Source organism: Herpailurus yagouaroundi, unplaced genomic scaffold (assembly GCF_014898765.1).
Source record: "Herpailurus yagouaroundi ecotype Mexico unplaced genomic scaffold, PumYag 193, whole genome shotgun sequence".
Taxonomy (NCBI): domain Eukaryota; kingdom Metazoa; phylum Chordata; class Mammalia; order Carnivora; family Felidae; genus Herpailurus; species Herpailurus yagouaroundi.
In genome coordinates, this window is record NW_024412424.1 from 7676998 (window position 1) to 7701074 (window position 24077).

At 48.6% G+C, this 24077-nt stretch overlaps 2 protein-coding genes across 3 annotated transcripts; one reads left to right on the forward strand and one right to left on the reverse strand.

The window, feature by feature from the left end:
• Positions 1-329: 329 nt before the first annotated feature.
• On the reverse strand, positions 330-23918 carry TRAIP (TRAF interacting protein). Of its 2 annotated transcripts, XM_040445399.1 has the most exons (15): positions 22574-23911; positions 15733-15790; positions 15130-15213; positions 12554-12593; positions 11836-11963; positions 10517-10611; positions 9912-10025; positions 8844-8931; positions 8132-8221; positions 7646-7734; positions 3642-3797; positions 1747-1795; positions 1326-1475; positions 1165-1215; positions 330-954 (listed from the first exon to the last, which is right to left on the reverse strand). In XM_040445399.1, exons 1-15 carry the CDS (start codon positions 22867-22869, stop codon positions 835-837), a joined length of 1608 nt encoding a protein of 535 aa, XP_040301333.1. In that variant the 5' UTR covers positions 22870-23911; the 3' UTR covers positions 330-834. The 2 variants fall into 2 exon arrangements, with proteins under 2 accessions (XP_040301333.1, XP_040301334.1); XM_040445400.1 differs by lacking the exons at positions 11836-11963; positions 12554-12593 and having other exon boundaries at positions 22574-23918.
• On the forward strand, positions 20700-21167 carry LOC121011216 (small nuclear ribonucleoprotein G-like). The gene has a single exon (XM_040445407.1). It carries the CDS (start codon positions 20813-20815, stop codon positions 21005-21007), a length of 195 nt encoding a protein of 64 aa, XP_040301341.1. The 5' UTR covers positions 20700-20812; the 3' UTR covers positions 21008-21167.
• Positions 23919-24077: the final 159 nt, after the last annotated feature.

Genomic DNA, 24077 nt, shown 5'->3' on the forward strand with positions numbered 1-24077 from the left:
AAGGAAGTCTTCTAGGAGAAAGTGCTCTTGAAGTTAAGACCCAAAGGTCGCTGATTATTTGTCTTGCTTGCTGTGAGCCCCCTGTATGGCTATACCTGTTTACCCATTTGCTTTCCTGCCTATGGCATTTGGGCTGTGCCTAGGCTAGAGGCTGTGAACAAAACTGCAGTGATAGCATTCCTGCTGGAGTCTCCCTGTGTCCTATGAGGGGACACATGCCTAAGGATAGGATTTCTCAGTGTGAGCCGAGGTGAAGGTCCCACTTTAGAAACTTATGCGAAATGGTTTTCTAAAGTGTTGGTGCAAATTTACACTCCCAGAGCCAGGAAGAAAGTATTCTTTTTTATTTTACATAGAAATCTTCCCCCCTATCCTCTCCCACCACCATCCCCTCGTTCCCCACCCTGCTTGGCTCCGGCCATGCCTAGCAGCAAGTCAGAAGCTGGCAGAAGCATGGGCAGGCTGAAATTGCCTGAGAAGCCTTGAGCACTTTGGTCCATACAGTCAACAAAAGACCTGGAGAACCAGAAGCAGCCCGGCTACATCTGGCTATACACAAGAGCCTTTAACAGACAGCAGGTCCTGCTGGTCTCACATTGGCAACCACATGTAGGCCCAGTACGGTAGACCCAGTATGGTGGGGGTGGGCAGGGTAAGTTCAGGAAAAGCACAGTTCCTGGGCCTCACCCTCATCCCCATCTTTTCGTCTATCCCCATCTGCCCTCAGGGCTGGTCCCGGAGGAGGGGCTGTGCCCCCAAAACCTCCTGCTGAGCCAGTCCAGGCCTATAAGTTGGAGGCGTATATCTGGCCACTGATCAGACTCACTGTTCTCACTACCACAAGAAGGTGTCCAGTTTGGCCTGGGAGGGAGGGAGCACTGTCCTTGTCTTGACTCTCTGCTTAGCCTTGGGCTTGGGCTTAACAGGCAGTGGGCGGATCATAGTTGTGTCAGTCTGAAGAAGATGTCAAGGAAGAGGCCTAAAGAAGAGACTGAATGCAGGGCAGCAAAGGCTCAGACTTGGAGGGGGGAAGCTCTGCTATACTGAGCGAGGTCAGGCTCTGCACACCTGAGGCTGCAGCCACTGCCAGGCTAGGGTCTGAGGGTACAGGTAAGGGATGGTGTGGGTAGCTCAGCTCAGCCCAGTGCCACAGAACAAGGATACAGGTTGGATGAATTTTGTCCGACCTCCAAGACCATCGAAGCCGGTCCTTACCTAAGGCGGAAGGAAGAAGTGAGCAGGCCAGGTTAAGAAGCTAGGAAGCTGGCCCCCCACTGTCCCCCCCCCCCCCCCCCAGAGGGCCACTTGTGGGAAGCCACACTCACGGCATCTGTGCTGCGACGGGGCTCTGCTTTGGCCCTCTTGGGCTGTTTCTGGCCTAGGACAGCATTCCGGATGAAGACAGGAAAGGCAATAGCCAGCTCCTCATCTGGCTCTCCCATACAGCGCTGGCCGCCCAGCGAGAGCTGGGACTCCTGGGGTGGGGGAGTCCCCAAAGGCAGACTTGACGAGAGAGATGGCAGCAAAGGAGGGGGCGGGTAGGGGTGGTGGAGCAGGACCAGGATCTCTGATGCTTCACCAGGAGGCAGATAGGATAATGAATAGAGTTCCCAGGGTGGCTCCATAGTGTCTTAGCCCCAGGCCAGGGGCCTCTGGCAACACCCTGCCCTTTCAGAAGTCCCGCTTTACACTCAGTTCTGGCAAGGGTTGGATGGTGACTGCTTGACTTCTTCAGGGAAAGCTTACCTGCTTGGGGTCATTGGGCATCTTGTTGGGGATGTCCTGAACAGGAGAGCTGTGAGAGCAAGACACAAAGACAAGAGGCAGGTGAGCAAGATACAGGGCCTGGTGAGCCAGGCTCAGCACATGGTCCTTGGGGAACCACCATGTGGCATTGCTGCTGTAATGGCTGTGCTGGGCAAGGCACCTCAGTGAGCCCCACCCCAAGTGCAGGTCTGTGAACAGCTGCCAGAGTGGAGGAGGAATGGGAAGTTGGACCATTTTTCAATTTTGTGGCTTCCACTCGGGGCCAAGCCAATTCCAATCCTCCCCAAGGCCTCAAATGCCTTACTATGTCCTGGGTTCTATGTGTGGCTGGAGGCCCAGCTGATTCACCAACCACAGGGGGAAAGCCAGTCATGTTCTGATATAGGCAGAGGGCACCTTGTGATCTCAGACTTAGCCTTGTCTGCCCACATTGGGGCTACCATCTCCACAATACCCTCAGTAGATAGTCTATCAAGTACTCTCACAACACAGAGCTAGGCCATCTTCTTAGGTAATCCGTGTAGGCACAGTCTGGGGTATAATGAATTATGGCCCCAAGCCCTGGCCCTTCACTCAAAGCTCCGGAGCTAGACACAGTGTTTCCACCCAATCCCTGGGGACACTAACAGCTGAATACCCTCTCCTGGTATTTTCCCAGAGGGGGTAGCAGGAGGGTGACCTAAAGGCTGACCCTGTGGTTTCTCATAGCCATGAGGACAAGGGGAGGGTCAGTCTTGTCAACTCTGGATCCCTTCATTCCTGTCCCTATAGCCTGTGGTGAGGCTACATGAAAGCCATGGGAAGATTCTCCACTTGCTGCAAGTTTGGCTCTGGGGAGGCTGATCCAAGGGGGAAGCATCCTGGATTCCCTCACACTCACTGCAGGCCCTCAAGATGATAAAAATGTCTCTAAAAGGCCTGGCAGTCTGCAGGCCCCAGGTGTCCACTTTCACCCTTTACAGCTAGAGAAAAGACAACATGAAGAAGCCAGGGTGTGCAGCAGGCACTAACAGGCCCTGTGACTACAGCCCACATGCCCAAGGCTTGCTTCCCACTGCTACCAGGCCTGGCCCTGTACAGCACGGGTACCTCCACCCCTGAGGGTGGGGAGAGGTGAAGAGCTCAGCTGGCTCTCCCTTTTGCTCTCTCCCTGGGCCTTTTCCATTTTCACTGCCTAACACCTCAATTTCTTTCTCTCACGTCCAAAGGTTTTGATTAGGAGGAAACCACTCAGCCCTTGACCCCCTCACCTGAGTAGCATATACCTACACGTACGTAGGGGAGTAGTTCTTGTCTTCCTGATGAACTATACTCGCCCTGTGTGGCCAAGGAGACAACCTCCCCATTCCCAGTCCCACTGGGTCCTTTGTGCAGGTCCTGCCCATCCCACTACAGCTCCCCACAGCTTCTCAAGCCTGCCCCTGTGGGCTACCCCCTTAGATGATGGGGCCCTGGGCACCATGATCTGAGATGGTCCTCAAGCATGAGCCCAAGAGGCACACAATGGAAGAAGAACTTCAGAGTCCCTGGCTCAGGACTCTGGTGGGCAGGCATTCAAGATATGGGGAGTACACACATACCCCAACACCATCAACCTAGACCTGCCCCTACTGGGACCCCTGTGTTCTCTCCAACTCACATCCCAACACCTTTGCTTGAAGGGTGATAGTGATGACTGAAAGAAGCGAGAAGGGCTTTGCCCACAGTGAGTACTCAGGAAAGGGAAGAAGAGGTGGCTAGAACCAAAGTAATAGTCAACCCCAGGTGACCCTCACTGCCCTGTCAGCCACTCATAGCAACTATGGCAGGGCCTACAGAGACCTCTTGGTCATCCTGCCTCCAGGCTGTGGACATGGCCAGGCACTACCACTTACTGTGCTATCTCTTGGCAGAACTTCTTGGCACGGCCCTGCTGGATGCTGGCAGGCTGGGCTGGAGGGGTGTCCACATCAAAGGTGGCATTGAGGTCAATATCATCACCGAAGACTGGTCGGCGAAGCTTCAGGTTCAGCATTTCCAAAGGGGCTGGGCTATAAGCAGAGATGGCGTGGTTACTCTGGACCACCGCGGCAGTTCAGAAGGACAACAGTCTCTGCAGCATCAGAGATGGCTTGGTTCCAGGGGTCTGGAGCCCACACATGGCCCAGGGCCACCTTGCAAGGAAGCCTGAATCTCTACAGAAAAAAAACCACTTGGCTTAGTGCTTCACACCATAGTGGGACCAGTGAAAGTCTTCAAGACATGGAAGGAAGCAAGCAAAACCACACACAAAACCCAAGTGTACAAACAAAAGGTTACTGCCTTTTGACCAAACAGCCTCATCTCTCAGAATGCAGTACAAGGGGCCAGAGATGTGACCACAGATTGATGTAGATGGCACATAGTGGTCAAAATGACTCTCCTAGGGAGCTGGCACTTTCATAGCTTGACTATGATACAGATATTATAGTAGTGTTTCTGGAAAGTAAACTAAGTAACATGGGGAAATGCTCATATGTTGCATTTATAAAGTAATATGAGGGGTACCTGTGTGGTTCAGTTTGTTGAACATCCAACTCTTGATTTTGGCTCAAGTCATGATCCTAGGGTATGGGATCGAGCCCCGTGTCAGGCTCTGTGCTGAGCGTGGAGCCTGCTTATGAGTCAGTCTCTCTCTCTCTCTCTCTCTCTCTCTCTCCCCCCCTCTGCTGCTCTCCCCAACTTGTGCACTCTCTCTAAAAAAAATAATAGTAATAAAATAATAAAAAGTAATATAGAACTCTGGGACACCTGGGTGGCTCAGTCAGTTAAGTGTTAAGTGACTCTTGGTGTTGGCTCAGGTCATGGTCTCACAGTTCATGAGTTCGAACCCGACATCAGGCTCTGTGCTGACAGTGTGGAACCTACGTGGGATTCTGTCTCTCCCCTTCTCTCTCTCTGCCCCTCCCGCACTTGCTCTCTAAATAAATAAACTTTAAAAAAAGAGAGAGAGAGGGGTGCCTGGGTGGCTCAGTTTGTTGAGCGTCTGACGTCGGCTCAGGTCATGATCTCACAGCTCTGTGAGTTTGAGCCCCCAAAAGGCTCTGTGTTGATGGCTTGGAGCCTGGAGGCTGCTTCAGATTCTGAGGCTGCTTCAGATTCTGTGTCTCCCTCTTTCTCTGCCCCTAACCCACTCGCGTTCTGTCTCTGTCTCTCTCAAAAATAAATAAACATTAAAACAAATTAAAAAAAAATAAAATAAAAAAGAGAGAGAAAGAAAATTGCAGCCAATAGGATTTTTCTAGCCCATCCAGGCCTGGTGGCGTTCCCTAGCTCCTGTGGTCAGAAAACTCTGGGGAATGGCAGGGCAGCCCCAAGAACATCTCTATTTCCTTCCCTTAGGAAGGAACCTTTTCAGGGCTGCCCAAAGCCCTACACCCATCGCTCAAGGACAAGGAGATGCACTGTGAGGGTATTAGTCACTGGCCAGGAGCCCAATGGGGCATGCAGATTGGAGAAAAGAGAATTACCTACACTGATTTGGATGGGTAAGCAATGTGGGAAGATTAGACTCTCTCTTCCTTTCCCTGGCCAGGTCCCTGAACGCTCTACCCTCTCTTGCCTGCAAGTGAAAACAAAGGTTGCACAAATGCACCTCAAACCAACGCCATGCTGGTTGTTTTGCTTCCCCCACTGGGATCCACAGCATAAAGCAGCAGCCAGGAGCACTCATGACAACGTTTTTGTAGTATCTGTTATTCTGCCAATATCTACCAACCCCAGCAAGTCCTCTGCTACTGTCTACCACCCCAGAGGGTCAATAAACCTCATCACACCCTGCTCTCCGCAGCCATGCGACAACCCCCTGCCAGCCCGAGCTGCATGCCCTGGTGGCTCCTGTGTGCCTCAAACCTGAGCCAGGGCTCACCCCTCACTGAAGCTTCTAGATACAAATGGCACAAGCGCCACTCTTCTTGCCATGGGATTTGGCCTGTCGTAGTATGTGGTCAGGGGGTTTTGGGGCTTAGCCATCTAAGCCCCCAGCTTGCCTATCCCACCAGAACACAAGCTCCAAGAGAACCGAGAGGGCCATACATGCAGCATGCACTCAGTAAGAACCTGTTATGGAAGTTTAGGCCTCACTCCATCCTGGAGTGGTAAAGAAAGTAAGCAAAAGCAAGTATGCAAAGTCTCTGGGAGCCTGGAAGCGTGCCTCACTGTGGATGCTGGATACAGAGGACAAGCATGTGGAAACACCCTGAGGACCATCAAATGGGAAGTGTAGGGAGCACCGTGGAGCTTGTAGATAGCAGCCTTGAGTGATATCCTAGCAAAAGAATTTTTACTTCCTGCTAAGAAAGCTTAAATTCTAAATGTTTGAACACATGAGATGGTCTTTGAGACTATCAGCTCCCTAACTGTCAAGCTTCTGACAGGGCCCTTGTGCTACCTGGGGGTCCAAGCTGGCATGGCCAATGGGCTCTGAGGGTGGAGTGCAGAGGAAGGACCAGACACACAGGCTAGTTCATCAAAATCAGCCATACACTGGACTTCACAGTCAGTCATGTGCCCATCACATCCCCACAGCCATTTCTCAGTCCAACCCAAGCTAGGGTGGGCAGGCAGCTCTGGCTCCATAAAGAGACATGGAAGGTCTGAGGTAAGAAAGAAAGCAAAGGTTGAAGAACTAAAGGTCCAATGAGAATGAGAAGCTGGCTTGTTGGCACTCACTCCTCCGTGCAGATGCTACGGTGTAGGGAAAAGATGGTGCATGTAAGGAGGCTGGTGGTGAGGGACACAGATTAAGATGTGGCTCCCAGTCTACTCATAGCTGGGTGTGTATGTATTGAGTGGTCCAGGCTCTGGCAAGACTCTAGAGCACCTCTGTGGCCCATGGCACCTGACACAACATCTAAATAAATACTACCTGTGCAGAGGAGGATGAGCTTACTCCTGCTGAGGAGGCTAGGGAAGGCTCTGCAGGGCAACTGACCCACCAGTGTGAACAGGAGCTGACATACAGAAAGGCCCAGAAATGGGAAGGCAAGGGATATTCTGCTTGGTTTGACAGTATTATTTGGCTGAAGCCTAAAGATCTACTATAGCTCCCAGGCTGGCTCTAAGAGTGCGTTAGCATAGTGCAAGAAGGTCTGGGAGTGTTTGGTGGGGGAGGAATGATGTGATACCCAGGGGCTGATAAGCTGGGCAGACAAGAGGAGCAGGAAGACGGGTCACAATCCTTACGTGGGGTTGGTGGTAAGGGATAAGATCAGGAAGTACCCCGGAGGTTAAATGGGCAGACTCCAGCAACTCATCAGATATGGGGAAGGAGCATAATGATTTTCCAAAGGACATTGAAAAGTGGCTCAAATACAAGGCTGGGCCGCTGGGTTACATGCTTTCTGTCTGGGCCATCAGCTGGGCAACTAGGTAGGACATCCCTGATGCTCTCACCTAGTTGGCTTCTGTGAAACACCCAGAGAGGAATGGGCAGCCAGTCCTGGCAGGGACACCCATCCCCCTGCCTCTTGGCTCCCTCTGCTGGAAGCTTTAATGCACACATTCCTGAGACCATAGGGGAATTATTTTGGTGACTGGTTTCGTGTTTGTTTCAGAATCTGGGGTGGACAGATGCATTCAGTAAGCATTCCATAAACAGGATTCCTGAAGACAGTCCATGCTCCTTCCCCTTCCCCTTCCCTGCCCATCCCTAGGTCCCCTATGGCCTACCCTGGCCTCTCGTTAGAGCCCAGAACTTGCCTCAAAGCTGTTTTCCCACCAAATCTTGGCTGTGTCCCAGGGCAGGAGGCCCACAGCCTACAGGCCCACATGGACCACCCACCCGACCAAAGCCAGGAGTAGTGAAGACCCTTACCAAAGAGTTCTTCCAGCTTATAACCACCCCAGAAGGTCAACAAACCTCTCTAAAACCAGGCGGTTGACAGTCTCACTGTCCACTGGTGGCAGGTTCAGGGTTTCCTGCAGCATCGTTAGCTTTTTTTTCAGGCTCTTGGGAAAGGAAAGAGAAGAGTGTGAAAGAGAGGCTGAGGCAGCAAGACTGGAGAGACTGCCAAGGACACGAGCAACATGCATCCTGGGAACAGACCAAAATCTGAACCCCAACATCAGGCTCAAGAGGCCAGGAATACCCAGCCTCAGAACCCCTCTCTGGGGAAGCCTCCCCTCTGGTGACCCTGGGGACATAGGTACAGGACAGGTGCTGTCTGTCCCCTACTGAGAAGGCCCAGGCTCCAAATCAGGGTCAAAGTGCATATCCTGACCCACTCTGACCCAGGAAGATAAAGGGAACCCACAACCACTGCCACTGACTGGGGCACAGGTTCCCAGGCTTTTGGAGCACACACAAAATACTCCTCATTCCCGTCTGGCCAGGGATGTCACTTACTGTGATTTCCTTGTCAGCACTCTGTAAGTCCTTCTGAGCTGACCTCAGCTCCAACCTTGTCTGGTCTAGTTCAGAGTAGACTGTCTGCAACTGTAAGAAAGTGTAGGGAGTAAAGGACAAGCCAACAGGTGGCCCTGTGCTCTGCCTCCACCTGCTGCTACCTAGTGCATGCTCGTAGGAGCCCAGGGTCCAGAAGAGTCTGAGGATACAAAGAGAGACTCTGGCCTTGTGGGGCAGGGCTTTAATCCGTCAATGTCCATCTGGAGCTGCCCAGGAACAAGGGCTTCGTTCTATGCCCAATAGTCCATGGATGCACTGGGCCCAGAAATAAAACAGCTGTGCTGACTGAACCAGGTTCCAAGTAGGTTCCTCCTACTTTGGGCCTGGTACAAAAATAGGCCTCGGACACTGGCACCTTAGGGATCTGTGCTCTCCAGCCAGCTAAGAGGTGCCTAGGAACCAGGAAGAATAGAGGGGAGTGTAACCGTGCGCATACTGGGGGAGAACCCTGTGTGAACTGCCGGCCTTGGTGGGCCAGCCACAGAGCCAGAGCCAGAGCCCAGTAAGGCCCAGTAACCAGTCTCTGTGAGTCACCCAATAGCCCCATGGAGTCCGTTGTGCCATCCAGCCCCATGGCTTTGCTCAGGAGACAGGAACGAGCATGACAAAAGGACAGCCACCTCTCCCCTCATCTTCTGCTCCCCACTGTTACCTTGGTTTTGGAAGAAAATAAGTCCTTCTTCAGTTTGTCAGCCAGCTCCCCTGAGGCCTTCCGTGCCTCTTTTAGATTCTCATACTCTCTACAAGGGGGCCAGGAAAAGAGATGTCAGAATAGGACATGCTGCTGGTCAGAATGAGCCACAGCACCAAGCAAACACAAAGCCCAGGCTGTCCCCTAGGCCGGTTCTCATTCCTACTCTGATACCTGAGCGCAACAGGGTAATGTTTTGGGGGGTCCTGCAAGGAGAGCTGGGGAGTCTCTATCCCCTGTTGTGCAGGCACCAGTGATTTGAGAGGATGCGCAGCAAGCCCTGCCCTCGTTAAGGTCTCACAAAGAGGCTCCCTACCTCATCTGGGTCTCACAGGAGATATCTGGGATCCCATGCCTGTCAGCCAAGTTGTCCCTTTCCCCCAGTCTCACCTCCATGATAATGGAGAATCTGAGCCAAATTTCTGATGCAAATCAGGCAGAGTCAATAAATGCCGATGGGAAATAGGCTCCATTTATCATGATGGGGTTTATATAGCTCAGAGAGTGGTGCCGACCCTCTTAGAAATAACACTTATAGGGGCGCCTGGGTGGCTCAGTTGGTTAGGCGTCCGACTTCGGCTCAGGTCATGATCTCGCAGTCCGTGGGTTCGAGCCCCGCGTTGGGCTCTGTGCTGACCGCTCAGAGCCTGGAGCCTGTTTCGGATTCTGTGTCTCCCTCTCTCTCTGACCCTCCCCCATTCATGCTCTGTCTCTCTCTGTCTCAAAAATAAATAAACGTAAGAAAATAAATAAATAAAAAGAAATAACACTTATAATTCACACTCATTCTTTCATTAGCCCTATGAGGCAAATTATTACTATCTCCATTCAGGAAGCTGTGGGTCAGAGGCTAAGAGACTGGCTCCTGGCCACATTGTGAGAGGTGGGGTCAAGGTGCAAACTGAGGCAGCATAGCTCCTGAGCTTGCCCCTTAGCTCTGCCTGCTCTGCTTTGCAAGAGATGGAGAGCAGACGGATTGGGTGCCGTAGCTTAGCTCCTGGGCTGGGTCAGAGGGGCCAGAGTACACACTTCTTGAGGGACACGCAGTACACAGCCAGCTGCTCCACTGCTGACTGTCCCACACCCATGTCTCGGATCATCTCCTCCACCTCGGGCCGCTGGCTCTGGAGTAGGAGCTCAATCCTGAAAAACACCCAACCCACGGCATTTAAAATCTGGAGGCTGACGGGTAGGTACCCAGCACAGCTCTGCTTCCCTTTGCTGCTGTTGCTATGGTAACAGCCTGAGCTGCCAGCATGCTCTAGCAGGCGGGTCTATCCAAAGAAAGGCCCCACAGCAGAGCTGAACACAGCTGTAGGGATGCTGCTGGGGAAGAAGGGGTGCTGACAGCTCCTCAAGGTCAGGAATCCGTAGAGAAAGGTTTTTGGAGCAAAAAACCTGCCAGGTTGTCAGGCCACAGGCAACAGAACAGGGAGGAGTGAGGCAAGGGCCCCCATGGGAAGCAGAGGTCAAGCAAGGAGACCTGTGCCCATACCCAGCTGGCCTGAGCCCCATGTGGCCTATGGAGAGATTTGAACCACAGAGGTGACCCAATCCCCCTGTAGTCCTGAGAGCTGTGCCACCTGGGAGCCACAGGAGCAAGGGCAGAGGGCAGTCCCTAGCTCCAAGCTCACCTCTCCATGGTCTTCATCTTGGTCCTGAGCCGGCGGGCCTCCTCCTGTGCTTGCTTGGTTTCATCCTGCTGCTGCTCCAAGTACTTCATCTGTTTCTGAAGAGCACACACATCCATACATACCTGTTGCTTGGACAATCCCAGGGACGATGGCTAAAGTCATCAGGAGAACTGTCTCCTTTTCAAAATGCTGATAACCATGTGTCCCCAGCCCCCAGGGAGGAAGGCGCCTGGGCCCCTCTGTTTGTGCTTTTTCTGCTACGAGGCCTTAGGCCAACTGTTTCCTTAGCTCTCTGCGTGCTTCCTCCTGAGATATATTATCACAGGCACAGCCCACTGCAACCATCTACAGGCCCATTGTGGGCTGCCAAGGTCCTGTGACTTAAGGGCTCATGGTGCATGTTGTATAGGAAGGTGAAGAAACACAGATCCAGGCCTTGCTATCCACCATCTAGACCCATGGACAGTTACCAGGATAGAAGAGCCGAGACAGAGGCAGCTGGCCAGGCTGTCCTCAGCACAAACCACTCTATCTCTGACCTGGGAATGCCATCAAAGACTCCTGCTGTGCAGCTAGGTACTGATTCACTCCTTCCCTCCCACTGGCCAGGCCATGTGATCCAGCCCAGCCACCAAGCAGGAACAGAGACAACGAACACCTGGGGCCCTATCTGTTCATAAAGATGGCTCCCTTTCCCTTACAAATGGCATCCAGCAAGGACTGCTCCTTCCTACGAGGCCAGCATATCAATTGTGGGTTCAGATCAATCGCCTCATGCCCCTTAGAGAGCAAGAGGCTCACCAACCCAGGCTGATACAAAATTCATCTGGGTCTAGAGCTGCTTGCTCTGCAGGCTTTGATCTGCCTGGTCAGCTCAGCACAGCCGACTTCAAAGGGCCCCTGCTCCTCCCTGGGATGCTGTTTGATCTGGCTCCAGAGAGCAACCCAGCCAAGGACTAGAGTGCTAATGGAAGGTTCTTTGGTCTGGCTTCATCAGTGGAGTACAAACCACTTTTGGAAACAAGGTCCAGCCTCACCTAGGTCTTGGCTGAGCAGCCCCTCCAAGAAGCCCTGGGAAGTCCTCACCTGTCCGAACTACCTAGTACAAAATCCAGAAGTGTAGCCAATATGGCTCTTTGTTTATAGGCTGGATGGGCACAATATGGGAGGCCTGGGGGAAAAGGGATTTGCCTCCATTTTACAACTGTATAAATGAAGGTAATGACAAAGGCAGAACCAGAAGATAAGCCCAGAGTGGTGAGCTCAGGACCAGGCTGTATCTCCCAAATAACTTGTGCCCACAGAACCTGGGGACCAACCTTGAGGGTGGAGCATAGCATTTCAGCCTTGTCTAAAGCCTTTTGCAGAGATTCCACAGTGGCGTTGCGCTCTTCCAAGGTGTCCCGCAGAGTGTCGATGATGACCTGGCTATCCCTTTTCTCCTTCTCTGGAGTGGGGGGTGGGGGCGGGGAAGGCCCATTCACCCATCAGCATAAGAACCTTAGACCTTAGGTTCCAGCCCCCCACCCCAGAGCCAAGTAAGGAAAAGTCTCAGGTCAGCAATTGGGTGGCCCGCTTCTCTCTCTGGCATGCACCAAACCAGGGAAGCTGAGCCAGAGTTTCTTCATTCAGGGGATGAGACCCTCTTTCTGCTGCTTGGAACTACTTGAGTAAAGATTTCACTGCTCCCCACTCCCATGGGTAGAGTTAATTCATCATCTCAGAACTCAATCAGGTTTCCAGCCAAACCTTCTCCTACAAATACTCTGTCCCATTAGGTAGCTCCCTCCCGGCCTGGGTCCTGGCAGGAAGCCTCAGACAAAAAGAAGAAGCTCACCTAATCTAGGTGGACAGCTTTAGGCACCTCCTTTTCCTTTCCTTTCCTGCCAATCACAAGACCTGGCAAAACTCTTGGAAATACAAAGCAGGGAGAGCCCCTAGCTTCACCAGAAGACTGGAGGCCTTCCTCCCAAGGATCTCTCCCTTCAGGACCTGGGTCAGGGACTTCCCAGGGCCACCTATCTCCTACTAACTCACCTTTCTGGGAAAGCTGGGCTCTGATATTATCCAGTTCATTCTGTAAGGCAATAGCCACAATAAGCAATAGAAAGGCATCATAGCTGGCTTCCACACAGCACCCCAAAAGGCATGCAGGGAGATCCAGGAAGGGACAATGAGGTCTGTAGGTCCAGGGAGGCACAGACCCTGCTGTATGTCACAGCCAAGCTAAGCCAACAGTGTAGAGATACATCTTGCTTTATCTCTGTACTTTTCTGAAAAGTAGGTGAGGTGGAGAAAAATAATCTCTGGTAGAAGACCCTGGGACAGGGAGAGAGGCAGAAGAGGGGCAAGAGAAGTGAAGTTGGACCTGTGTGATCAGTCTCACAGCAAAGGATTCCATCATTTCCTTGGCCCTGTGTTGGCCTGGCCCTTCCCCTCTCCAGGCTTCAGCTGCACTCACCAGGGACACAGAGTTGGGATGCCCAGGGACCTTGGGTCATCACTCCTTCCCTCCACCCTTGCTTCACAATCTACTTCTCTTCAAGCTCTAAGCTGGCTCTGTATACCATGAATCTCCCAACCCTAATAAGGTAGGTGAGCTGGGACAACTTTGTATCTCTGGATGAAACCTCACATGTGCTAGGCTCTAACCAGACTATTCTGAGGGTCAAATGAACCTCTCGAAGCCTGTGCATAAGTTACACAGCCACTGCCGTAGAACCACTGAGAGGCTGGGGCAGAACTGAGCCCAGACTCCATTCAGGAATTCAAAGCACTCAACACCCCCATAGGCAAGAGAAGTACCTACTGCATAAGCAGGAAAACCAGGCTCTGCAGAACTGAAAGGCTTGGCCAAGGGTTCAGGATGGTAGCTGGATGGAATCCAGGCAAATCTTCCTCCAGATCACCTTTCCCGGGTCAATACAAGACTCAGGATTTTACATGTGACCAATACTAAAGCCCAGCCCCAGTGGGTGGATAAGCCCCCTACTGTCAAAATCCCCACCCAGGACTCTGGGGCAAAAGCTTTTGGTAGCTGGACTGGTCACTGTGGGAAGAACATCCTAGAGTGCAAGTGGTGGGTAGAGAAGGGCATGCACAGGCTGCAGAGGACAGACACCAACCCAAAGCTCCCCCAAGTCCCCAGGCTTTTTTTTTTTTTTTTTTTTTTTTTTTTAATACCTGGCAGGGTACCTTCCAAGCCCTTGCTCCAAACTACTCAAGACATTGCCTCTCCCTCTCCTAGATCTGGCTTTGAAAGCCAGAAAGAAATGAAGCTGCCTTTGTTGTCTTTATCACAGGGAGGATGCGGCTTAAAACCAGGAGCAGTTACCATGACAATGAACATGTTGGCTTTAAGCACAAAAGCTCTACCTTCTTGAAGCAGTAAGGTTCCAAGGACATCATGGTATCCACCCCCCCACCCCACCCCGGCCCAAAGCCAAATGAACCCCGGACTGACAGATGCCCAGCAAGTTAACCCTCAGAGTCCAGGTTCATTGTGAACCCCAATCCCACTTTCTTGAGAGGTTTCTACCAATCTAGCCCTCTGGTACACAAAGAAAGCTAAATCTTGGACTTGGGGGAATAAGTGTAGGAGGGAATCCACCCATTCTCCCCAGCAGTGTGGGCTCACATCCTGATTCCAGGGGTTCTGCCCTCTATTCCTGATCTGGGAAAGACTCAGTCACCTGGATATACACCAAGCTTTCTCACAGTTTTGAGGCACAGCCATGTTTGTGAATAGTGGGTCCACACATCTTCTCTGTGTGGACTAGAAGAGTTTTCTAATCTGTCCAAGCAGCAAAGTGGGCTGGGAAGGATGGCTGTAGAACCTCTGCAAGGTGAGAGAAACTCAGGAGAGACATTTTGGGCTTTGTTGGGAATTACTCTAAAATCCCAAAGGGAAGGTTCACAGTCAAGAGGCTCCCTTCCTTCAGGGGCGCCTGGGTGGCTCAATTGGTTAAGTGTCTGACTTTGGCTCAGGTCATGATCTCACGGTTTGTGAGTTCAAGCCCTGCGTCAGGCTCTGTGCTGACAGCTCAGAGCCTAGAGCTTGCTTCAGATGCTGTGTCTCCCACTCTCTCCCCTTCTCCACTCACTCTCTGTCTCGCAAAAATGAATAAACATTAAAAAAAATACATTTTTTTGGGGCGCCTGGGTGGCGCAGTCGGTTAGGCGTCCGACTTCAGCCAGGTCACGATCTTGCGGTCCGGGAGTTCGAGCCCCGCGTCAGGCTCTGGGCTGATGGCTCAGAGCCTGGAGCCTGTTTCTGATTCTGTGTCTCCCTCTCTCTCTGCCCCTCCCCCGTTCATCCTCTGTCTCTCTCTGTCCCCAAAATAAATAAACGTTGAAAAAAAAAAAAATTAAAAAAAAAAAATACATTTTTTTTTTTAAAGAAAACAGGCTTCCTTCTTCCCTAACAGTGTATTTCTCCAATGACTGGGTCTTATCATCACTTCTCCTCTGCTCTCCTCCCCTCTGCCTTGAAACCTCTACAAAATCTCCCTCCAGACTCCATCGTGACACTCTAGGTACCCACCCTGGGTGGGAGCAGAAAGTAAATTCTCAAGGGGCTTGGAGTTCAGTAGAATGACATAAATCCCAGGTACCTTTAAGAATTCTGCATCTAAGACACTCTCCTCCTCTTGGGCAAGGTCAAAGAAGAGCTTATTGATAATGGTTCTTTTGCCAACCTGGATGGAAGGACAAGATAGAGTATGAGTATATAGCTGGGTCACGTGCAAGCACAGGGATATACATGCAACCTAACGTGCAGCCAGGCCTATTCTCAGGCCCAACTTTTCACAACACTTCCCTTGGAATCAGATGAACTCTGTAACCCTATAGTTTCCCTAAGCTGGCGCCACCACTTTGGTGGTTACTAAAGTCATGTCACCACAAACCTATGTGGTAACTACTCAAAAGATACCCCAGCTCTAAGTGCTTTGAGGAAATGGGGAAAGGTAGAGAAGGAGGCCAGATTTACCTAGGTGAAGACTAGCCCAGGCAATAAGTCCACCTGCTAGCTACTCATAGGCATAAGCAGGCCTCCTGAGCCACTCAAAAGCACAAGTAAGGTTTGATCAGCCTCAAACCATGAGGGTCCAAAAAGGTCAAAGATATTGCTCAGTTTCAGAGATATTTCCTTATTTCTGCTTCCTGGCAAGTAAAAGATATCTTCAGCTGAAGTGTTTTCACCCCACCACCCTCACCTGGATTCGGCACTGTGGGCAGGTCCGACTTGGTGCTGTCTCAAACCACTGAATTAGGCTGGAATGAGAAGCAGAAAAGCAGACTGGTGAGCCTTTGCTTGGGTAGAGACACATAGAGCAGGTAGCCACCCCAACCACAACAGGGTCTGACTTGTTCTTTCTTGACCCAGAGCCTGCCCACATAGGAGGGCGGTTACCACAGGTGGTACAGCACATCCCATAAGGCCTGACTGGGACAAGCACTCTGGGACAAGTCCTTTTTTTTGGCCCTGTTGGTGTGGCCCTCCTTACCCCTCAGCTGCTCTTTTGTCAACATTCTAGGCTTGGACTAAAGAGCAGCAGTCAAAGCACAGGATCCCTCAGAGATAGGGATTCTAATAACACACCCACTTTAAGCTAGGATTCCCAAGGGCTACACTTTCAGAGTAAGGGTAAACTAGAAGTAAATGCAAGTAGTGCTAAAAGTAAAATACTGTCCAGCTTTGCATCGTCTATCTGAGTGGTCCAACAATACCTCAAGCCTTAAACTTTAATTAGTCTCCTACTAGTAGACTCCCCCACCAGGGAACAGGGAGAAACAGAGGTCTTTCTGTTTCTGGGATACCATCATCCCAGGCCTCAAAGTTTTTCTATAAATAATTTTTCATAGGGGTGTCTGGGTGGCTCAGTTGGTTGAGCATCTGACCCTTGACTTCGGCTCAGGTCATGATCCCAGGGTCATGGGATCGAGCCCCACGTCAGGTTCCATGCTGAATGTGGAGCCCGCTTAAGATTCTCTCTCTCTGCCCCTCTCCCCTGCTCGTTCACTCTCTCTTAAAAAAAAAAAAAAATTCATATGCTATGTACAAGATATAATCAAAGCTAGCCATGCGCAATGGAACACTATATGGCAACAAGAAAGAATGAGTCTACAACTAAGAACAATATTAAAAATGAATCACATATACATAACATTGAGGAAGACAAACCAGATACAAAAAAGGTATACTGCATATGACTCCATTTACATAAAGTAAATGCTTTAGTTTTCTTAAAGTAAAGTCATACAAGGAAAAGAGCATTACAAGTGCAAACCAGAACATATCCAGCAAGACTTCAGATATGGGAATTGTCACATACAACATAACACATTATACTAAAGAAATAAAAATCAAAACTGAAAATATCATTAGAGGAGTACCTGTCTGGCTCAGTCAGTAGAGCATGTGATTCTTGATCTTAGGGTTGTGAGTTAGAGCCCCATGTTGGGGGTAGAGTTTACTTTAAAAAAGGAAAAAAAGGGGGTGCCTTGGTGGCTCGGTCAGTTAAGCATCCAACTTTGGCTCAGGGCATGATCTCACGGTTCGTGAGTTTGAGCCCCACGTTAGGCTCTGTGCTTACAGCTCAGAGCCTGGAGCCTGCTTCAGATTCTGTGTTTCCCTCTCTCTCTGCCCCTCCCCTGCTTGCGCTCTCTCTGTCTCTCAAAAATAAATAAACATTAAGAAAAGAAAAAAAAGAAAAAAACAGGGCACCTGGCTTAGTTGGTTAAGTGCCTGACTATTGATTTCAGCTCAGGTCATGATCTCACAGTTCATGGGTTTGAGCCCCACATTGGGCTCTTCGCTGACAGTGTGGAGCCTGTTTGGGATTCTCCCTCTCCTCCTCTCTTTCTGCCCCTCTCCCATTTATACATGCTCTCTCTCTCTCTCTCTCTCCCAAGAATAAATAAATTAAAAATCAATCAATCAATCAATCAATCTATCAATCAATGGGAAACAAAGAAAATATCAGTAGAGAACTACAAAATAAAAGGTGACATGGCAGAATTTAATAAGAACCAAAGAAATTCTAAAACAAAAAAGTGGCCAAAATCAATAATTAAATGGATCAGTTTAATGGCAGTTTAGGCATAGTTGAAGAATTAGTAAAACAAAAAGATAGGTTAGAGAAAACATTGAGAATTAAAAAGATGGAAAAATGGGGGTGCCAAGCTGGTTCAGTCGGTAGAGTGTGCAACTCTTGATCCCAGGGTCATGAGTTCAAGCTCCATGTTGAGCATGGAGCCTCAAGATAGAAAAATATATGAGATTATAAAAGATATAGAAGATATTGTGAGAAGATCTAGCATACATATGATAAGGAGCTTCAAAAAGAAAGTATTAGGTAGAATTATGCCTTTTCCCCAAGAAGTCTATGTCCTAATTTCTCAAACCTGTGAATATGTTACCATACATGACAAGAGTAATTTTACAGATGTGATTAAGGATCTTGAGATGGGGAGATTATCCAGGTGTGCCCCCATGTAATCACAAGAGTCCTTAAGTTAAGTGTCAGAGTCATACAGAGAGATTTGAAGATGTAACCCTGCTGGCTTTGAAGATGGGGAGAACAGGGCCATAAGCCAAGAAAGGTATATTCCCACACTGACTATAACCCAGTAAACCCATTTTGGACTTCTGACCCCTGGAACTACAACATAATAAATTTGTGCTGTTTTAAAAAATTTTTTTTTCAACGTTTATTTATTTTTGGGACAGAGAGAGACAAAGCATGAACGGGGGAGGGGCAGAGAGAGAGGGAGACACAGAATCGGAAACAGGCTCCAGGCTCCGAGCCATCAGCCCAGAGCCTGACGCGGGGCTCGAACTCACGGACCGCGAGATCGTGACCTGGCTGAAGTCGGACGCTCAACCGACTGCGCCACCCAGGCGCCCCAATTTGTGCTGTTTTAAACCACTAAGTTAGTAGTAATTTGTTATAACAGAAATAAGAAACTAATATGAAAAGAAAAGAGATAATGGGATAGAAGCAATACATGAAGATAATAATAATGGCTGATAACTTTCCAAAATTGAAGAAACCATTCCATAAGTTAAAGAAATATAATGAATCCCAAGCAGGATAAGTAAAAATGGTAACAAAAAGAGAGCTGAAGTGGCTATGTTACTGTAAGGCAAAATAGACTTTATATCAAAAAAAGTTACACAGGTCACGATCTCACAGTTCGTAGGTTCGAGCCCTGAATTGGGCTCTGTGCTCACAGCTCAGAGCCTGGAGCCTGTTTCAGATTCTGCATCTCCCTCTCTCTCTGCCCCTTCCCGACTTGCGCTCTGTCTCCCTCTGTCTCAAAAATGAATAAACATTAAAAAAATTTTTTTTAAGTTACAAAAAACAAAAACAAAAATAAATTAATTAATTAAAAGGGGCACCTGGGCGGCTCAGCTCGTTAAGCCTCCAACTCTTGATTGCAGCTCCAGTCATGATATCACGGTTCGTGAGACAGAGCTCCGTGTTGGTCTCGGTACTGGCAGTGCAGAGCCTGCTTGGGATTCTCTCTCTCCCACTCTCTCTGCCCTCCCTTCTCTCAAAATAAATGATCTCTCTTTCCCCCTGCCTCTGCCCTTCTCCCCTGCTCCCATATTCATTCTCTCTGTCTCTCTCTCTCTTTCAAAAATAAATAAATAAATAATAAACATATATGAACCTAACAACAAAGACCAAAAATATATGAAAGAAAACTGGACAGAATTAAAGAGAACAATAGTTCTACAATAAAACTTGGGGAGGTCAATACCCCACACCTTTAATAATGGGTAGGACAATCAGATAATCAATAAGGAAATAGAGGACTTACACAACACTATAAACCAACTAGATCCAACAGACAAATACTCCACCCAATAATAGCAGAATACACATTTTTCCCAAGTGCACATGAAATATTTCTCCAGTATAGACCATATGTTGGGTCATAAAACAAGTATTAATAAATTTTAAAAGGTTGAAATTACACAAAGTATCTTTTCTGATCACAATGGAACAAAACTGAAAATAAGTAACAGGAAAAAAAATGGAAAATTCACAAAATATGTGGAAGTTAAACAACACACTATTAAACAACCAATGGGTCAAAGAAGAAACTACAGGGAAATCAGAAAATACCTTGAGATGAATGAAAATGAAAACACAACATACCAAAATTTATAGAATACAGTGAAAGCATACTAAGAGGGAAGAGACAGCTGTAAACACACACACTAAACAAAACAAAACAAAACAAAAACAAACAAACAAAAAACACACCCATTAGGATAACTATTATGAAAAACAAAACAAAAACAGAAAATACAAGAGTTGACCAGGATGTGGAGAAATAGGGCCCGTGCGCATTGTTGGTGGGAATGTAAAATGGTGCAGTTGATGTGGAAAACAGTAAAGCAGTTTCTCAAAAAATTAAACACAGAATTACCATTTGATCCAGCCATTCCACCTCTGGGTTTAGCCCAAAATAAACGAAAGCAGGGACTCGAACAGATACTTCTACACTAATTCATAGTAGCGTTACTCATACTAGCCAAAACATGTAAACAACCCAAGGTCCATTAACAGATGAGGAGAAAAACAAAATGTGGTATTTCCATATAATTGAATATTATTTGGTCATAAAAGGAATGAAATTCTGATGCATGCTACAACATGGATTAACCTTAAAAACATTATGCTTGGTGAAGTAAGCAAAACTCAAAAGAACAAATATTGTATGATTCCACTTATATGAGGTACCTAGAATAGGAAAATTCAAGGAAACAGTGTAAAGGGGCACTTGGGTGGCTCAGTTGGTTAAGCTTCTGACTTGATATCAATTCAGGTCATGATCTCATGGTTCATAAGATGAAGCCCCAGATGGGGCTCTGTGCTGACAGTATAGAGCCTGCTTGGGATTCTTGCTCGCTTGCTCTCTCTCTCTCTCTCTCTCTCTCTCTCTCTGCCCTCCCCCACTTGCTCTCTCTATCCCTAAATAAACAAACAAACAAACAAATAAATAAACTAAAAAAAAAAAAAGAGACAAAGGGTGAAATAGAAGTTTCCAGGAGCTGTGGGGAGCAGGGAATGGAGAATTGTTGTTTAATTGGTACAGTGTTTCTGTTTGGAATGATGGGAAAGTTCTGGAAATAGAAAGTGGTAATGGTTACACAGCATTGTGAATGTATTTAATATCAGTGAACTGTACGCTTAAAAATGGTTAAAATGGAAGGCATCTTTGAGCTTACCAATTAAACATCATGAGCAAAGCTCACCCTCCCAAATTAAAAAAAGAATTATGGACAAGAAGTTATCGTTGAAATTAAATGGTGGCAGATATGTCCAAGGAATGCTGCAGGGATTTGATCCCTATAAGAATCTTGTAATAGATAAATGTGTGCAGATGATAACTAGCAGGCAACAGAACAATACTGGAATGGTGGTAATAGGAGGGAACAGTATAATCATATTAGAAGTCTTGGAACGAGTATAAACAAAGGCTGTGTTCACCAGAGAAATCAACTGCTTCCACTTATCCCCTCTCCAAAGGATCCATTTTACTATAATAGAAAAACTGGGTCATGTACATTTTCATATTGAAATTCTTTGTTAAATAAACTTTTGTGATAGTCAAAAACAGTTGACATGGCAAATCTTATGTGATGTATAATTTACCACAATAAAAAAAAAAAGAAGGTTTTACAATAGCCAAGGTATGGAAGCAACCCAAGTGTCCACTGATAGATACACAAAGAAGGCATAGCATACCTGTGCACACGTGCATATGCACACACACGTGCACAGGCACACACACTGGAATATTACTCAGCCATAGAAAAGAATGAGATCTTGCCATTGGTGACAACATGGATGGACCTAGAGGGTATTATGCTAAATGAAATAAGTCAGAGATTTCACTTTTATGTGGAATCTAAAAAACAAAACAAAAAAAAAACCAGACTCTTAAATACAAGGAACAAACTGGTGGTTGCCAGAGGTAAGGTGGGAGGGGGGATGGGTGAAATAAAGGGAATTAAGAGGTACAAATTTCCAGTCATAAGATAAATAAGTCATGGAAAAGTACAACATAGGAAATATGCTCAGTAATAACTGTTGTATGGTGAAAGATGGTTACTACGATTATCGTGGTAAGCATCAAGTAATGTATACAACTATTGGATCCAAATGTTGTACACCCGAAACTAATATAATATAGTATGTCAATTATATTTCAATTTTTAAATAGGAGCTCTGAATCAGCCAGTTCACAGCTGCTGGGGGAATCTTTCCTCACCAGCTGTACATTCAACAGAACGGTCCTATAGGGACAGCAGGACTTGACCAGGGAGCACCTCCTTGCCCTTCCATGTTAACTTGGGTTACCTGGCATCAATGAATACTCTGGAGTGTCTGACCAATGAGATGACTCTGGATAGAATCATCCCAAACCATCAAGCAAACCATAACAAATCGGATAGCCAGAGGCCTACCAGGTTATCTCAAACAAGTAAAAGGGCTCATTAATTTGGCAAAAGTTGGGCACCTAGGTTACTCAGTCAGTGAAGTGTCCCACTCTTGATTTCCGCTCAGGTCATGACCTCACGGTTCAGGAGATAAAGCCCAGCACCCAGCTCTGTGCTGACAGCGTATAGTCGGCTTGGGATTCTCTCTCTACTACCCCTCTCCTGCTTGCTTTCTCTCTCTCAAAATAAATAAATATATAAAAAATTTTTTAATCTTTTTTTTTTAATAAAAAAAACAGCAAAAATTCACCTCCGACCAGATTAATAGTTTTGAGGTCACATCACTTTGCAAGCTGACCAAGAAATCCTCTACTCTATCCGCACTGAGCCAACTCTGTTACCCTGGACTCAGCTCAGTTGTTACCTCCTCTGGGAAGCCTGCCCTGACCTGCCTCTGCCCAGGTGGGGAATCTACCTTGGGGCTCCATCTAGTTCCGTCTTAATCACCTGTTTGGGCTCCGCCCAGAGACCCGACACCCCACAGTACTGTAGCCATACTAGGCCGAGCGCCCAGCCCCGACACAGCAGTCACTCACCACTGTAGGTGGAAGGTATGGCCGCAGTGGATGGCGGCCACATCTCGGGAGTGGTCGAAGAAGTCGGAGCAGATGGTGCACAGCGCACGGATAGGCATGATGATTGGTCCTAAGGGGGTCAGGCAGCCAAGGAAACCTCGACGGGTCCAGCTTTGCGACCGCGCCCCCACCCCCGTCCCCGCCTCTCCCCAGGCTTCAAATTTGGCTCCACTGCGGGACTTCCGGGAGCGGACCGGAAGTGGTGGCAGCAACGTAGAGGCGGAGCCTGAAGGCTGGGTCCCGATTGGACGAACCATAGGGGGCAGGGCTTAACGGCCGTAGAGAATCCTGGGGCTGAGCGCGAACCTGGGTCCGTCAGCGGTAACTATCTAGTGGTTCCCTTAAGGATTTGGCAGGTAGCGGCAGCTGCCACGCCGCCAGCCGTTCCCCTTTCTGGAGGAAGACACGGCATTATGCTCCTAAGCCAGATCTGGTGCCAGGAACGCCGGGCACAGCGCTATTCTCTCAGGGCAGCCTTCTCTGCATTTCGGGAGTGTGGACAAGACCGAAGCTGTAGGGGAATGGGACGATGGAGATCAGTCCCCTGGGCTCTGGGCAGTGCTCAGCCGGACACCGGAAGCCCGTAGTTCCCGCCCTCTCAGTCCTCAGCTCTGAGTGATTTTAGAAAGATGGACACAGGTCTAACCACTCAGGACACCCTAAGCTCACTCTTGGCTTTATTCAAGCAAGTCATGATGATCCCTCAGTTTGGAGGTGGCAAGGCCTGTACCCTGACTTTAGCTCTTAGCTCCCAAGAGGATCAGCATGCCTCCGAACTGTACTAGGGTTGGAATTTTAGAAGCCCAGATGCTTCACAGAACAGTGACTAACAAACCCTTTTTCTGATTTCCACATCAGAGAAGTTATCTTTGGAGTCCTCCCTGAGTAAGAGCAGCATCCCTGGTGAATTCACCTGGGCAAGTCAGGGCTGGAACAATTCTTCCTATGAGTTCTCATGCTTAACTCTTTTTTAGCAGTGTTAATACCCTCTCCCCAGAAGAAACCTTCTGTAAAGCCCCATGATATAAAGCTTATTTTTCCACCTGAAGTAGACCCAGAGTGAAGTTCTTTGAGCCTATGTGGAAAGCACAGGTGTTGTTCACAGGGAGGAGGAATCAACACAAAGGGTAGCATAGAACCTTTGTGCAATGCCCACCCTGCACCCTCTCCCCAACTCTGGGAAGCCCACTTTGGCCATGGGCAAGGTCTCTACCTACGGTGGTTGCCCCATGGTGGCCTCCAGTTGTATGCCTAAGTCAAGACAAGGGCTCTTGTTCAACAGGACTTGTTAGAACAGCAGCCCAGAGGTTATTCTTTGGCACAAGCCCAGGAAAGGACTCCCCATCCATAAGGATTTCTAGAGTCTGGAGGACCCGCCACAATCAAGGAACACACAGTGGTAAAGGATGATCTGCACTCTCAGCCCAAGCAATCCTCATGGCACTGAGCACAGACCAATACCTGT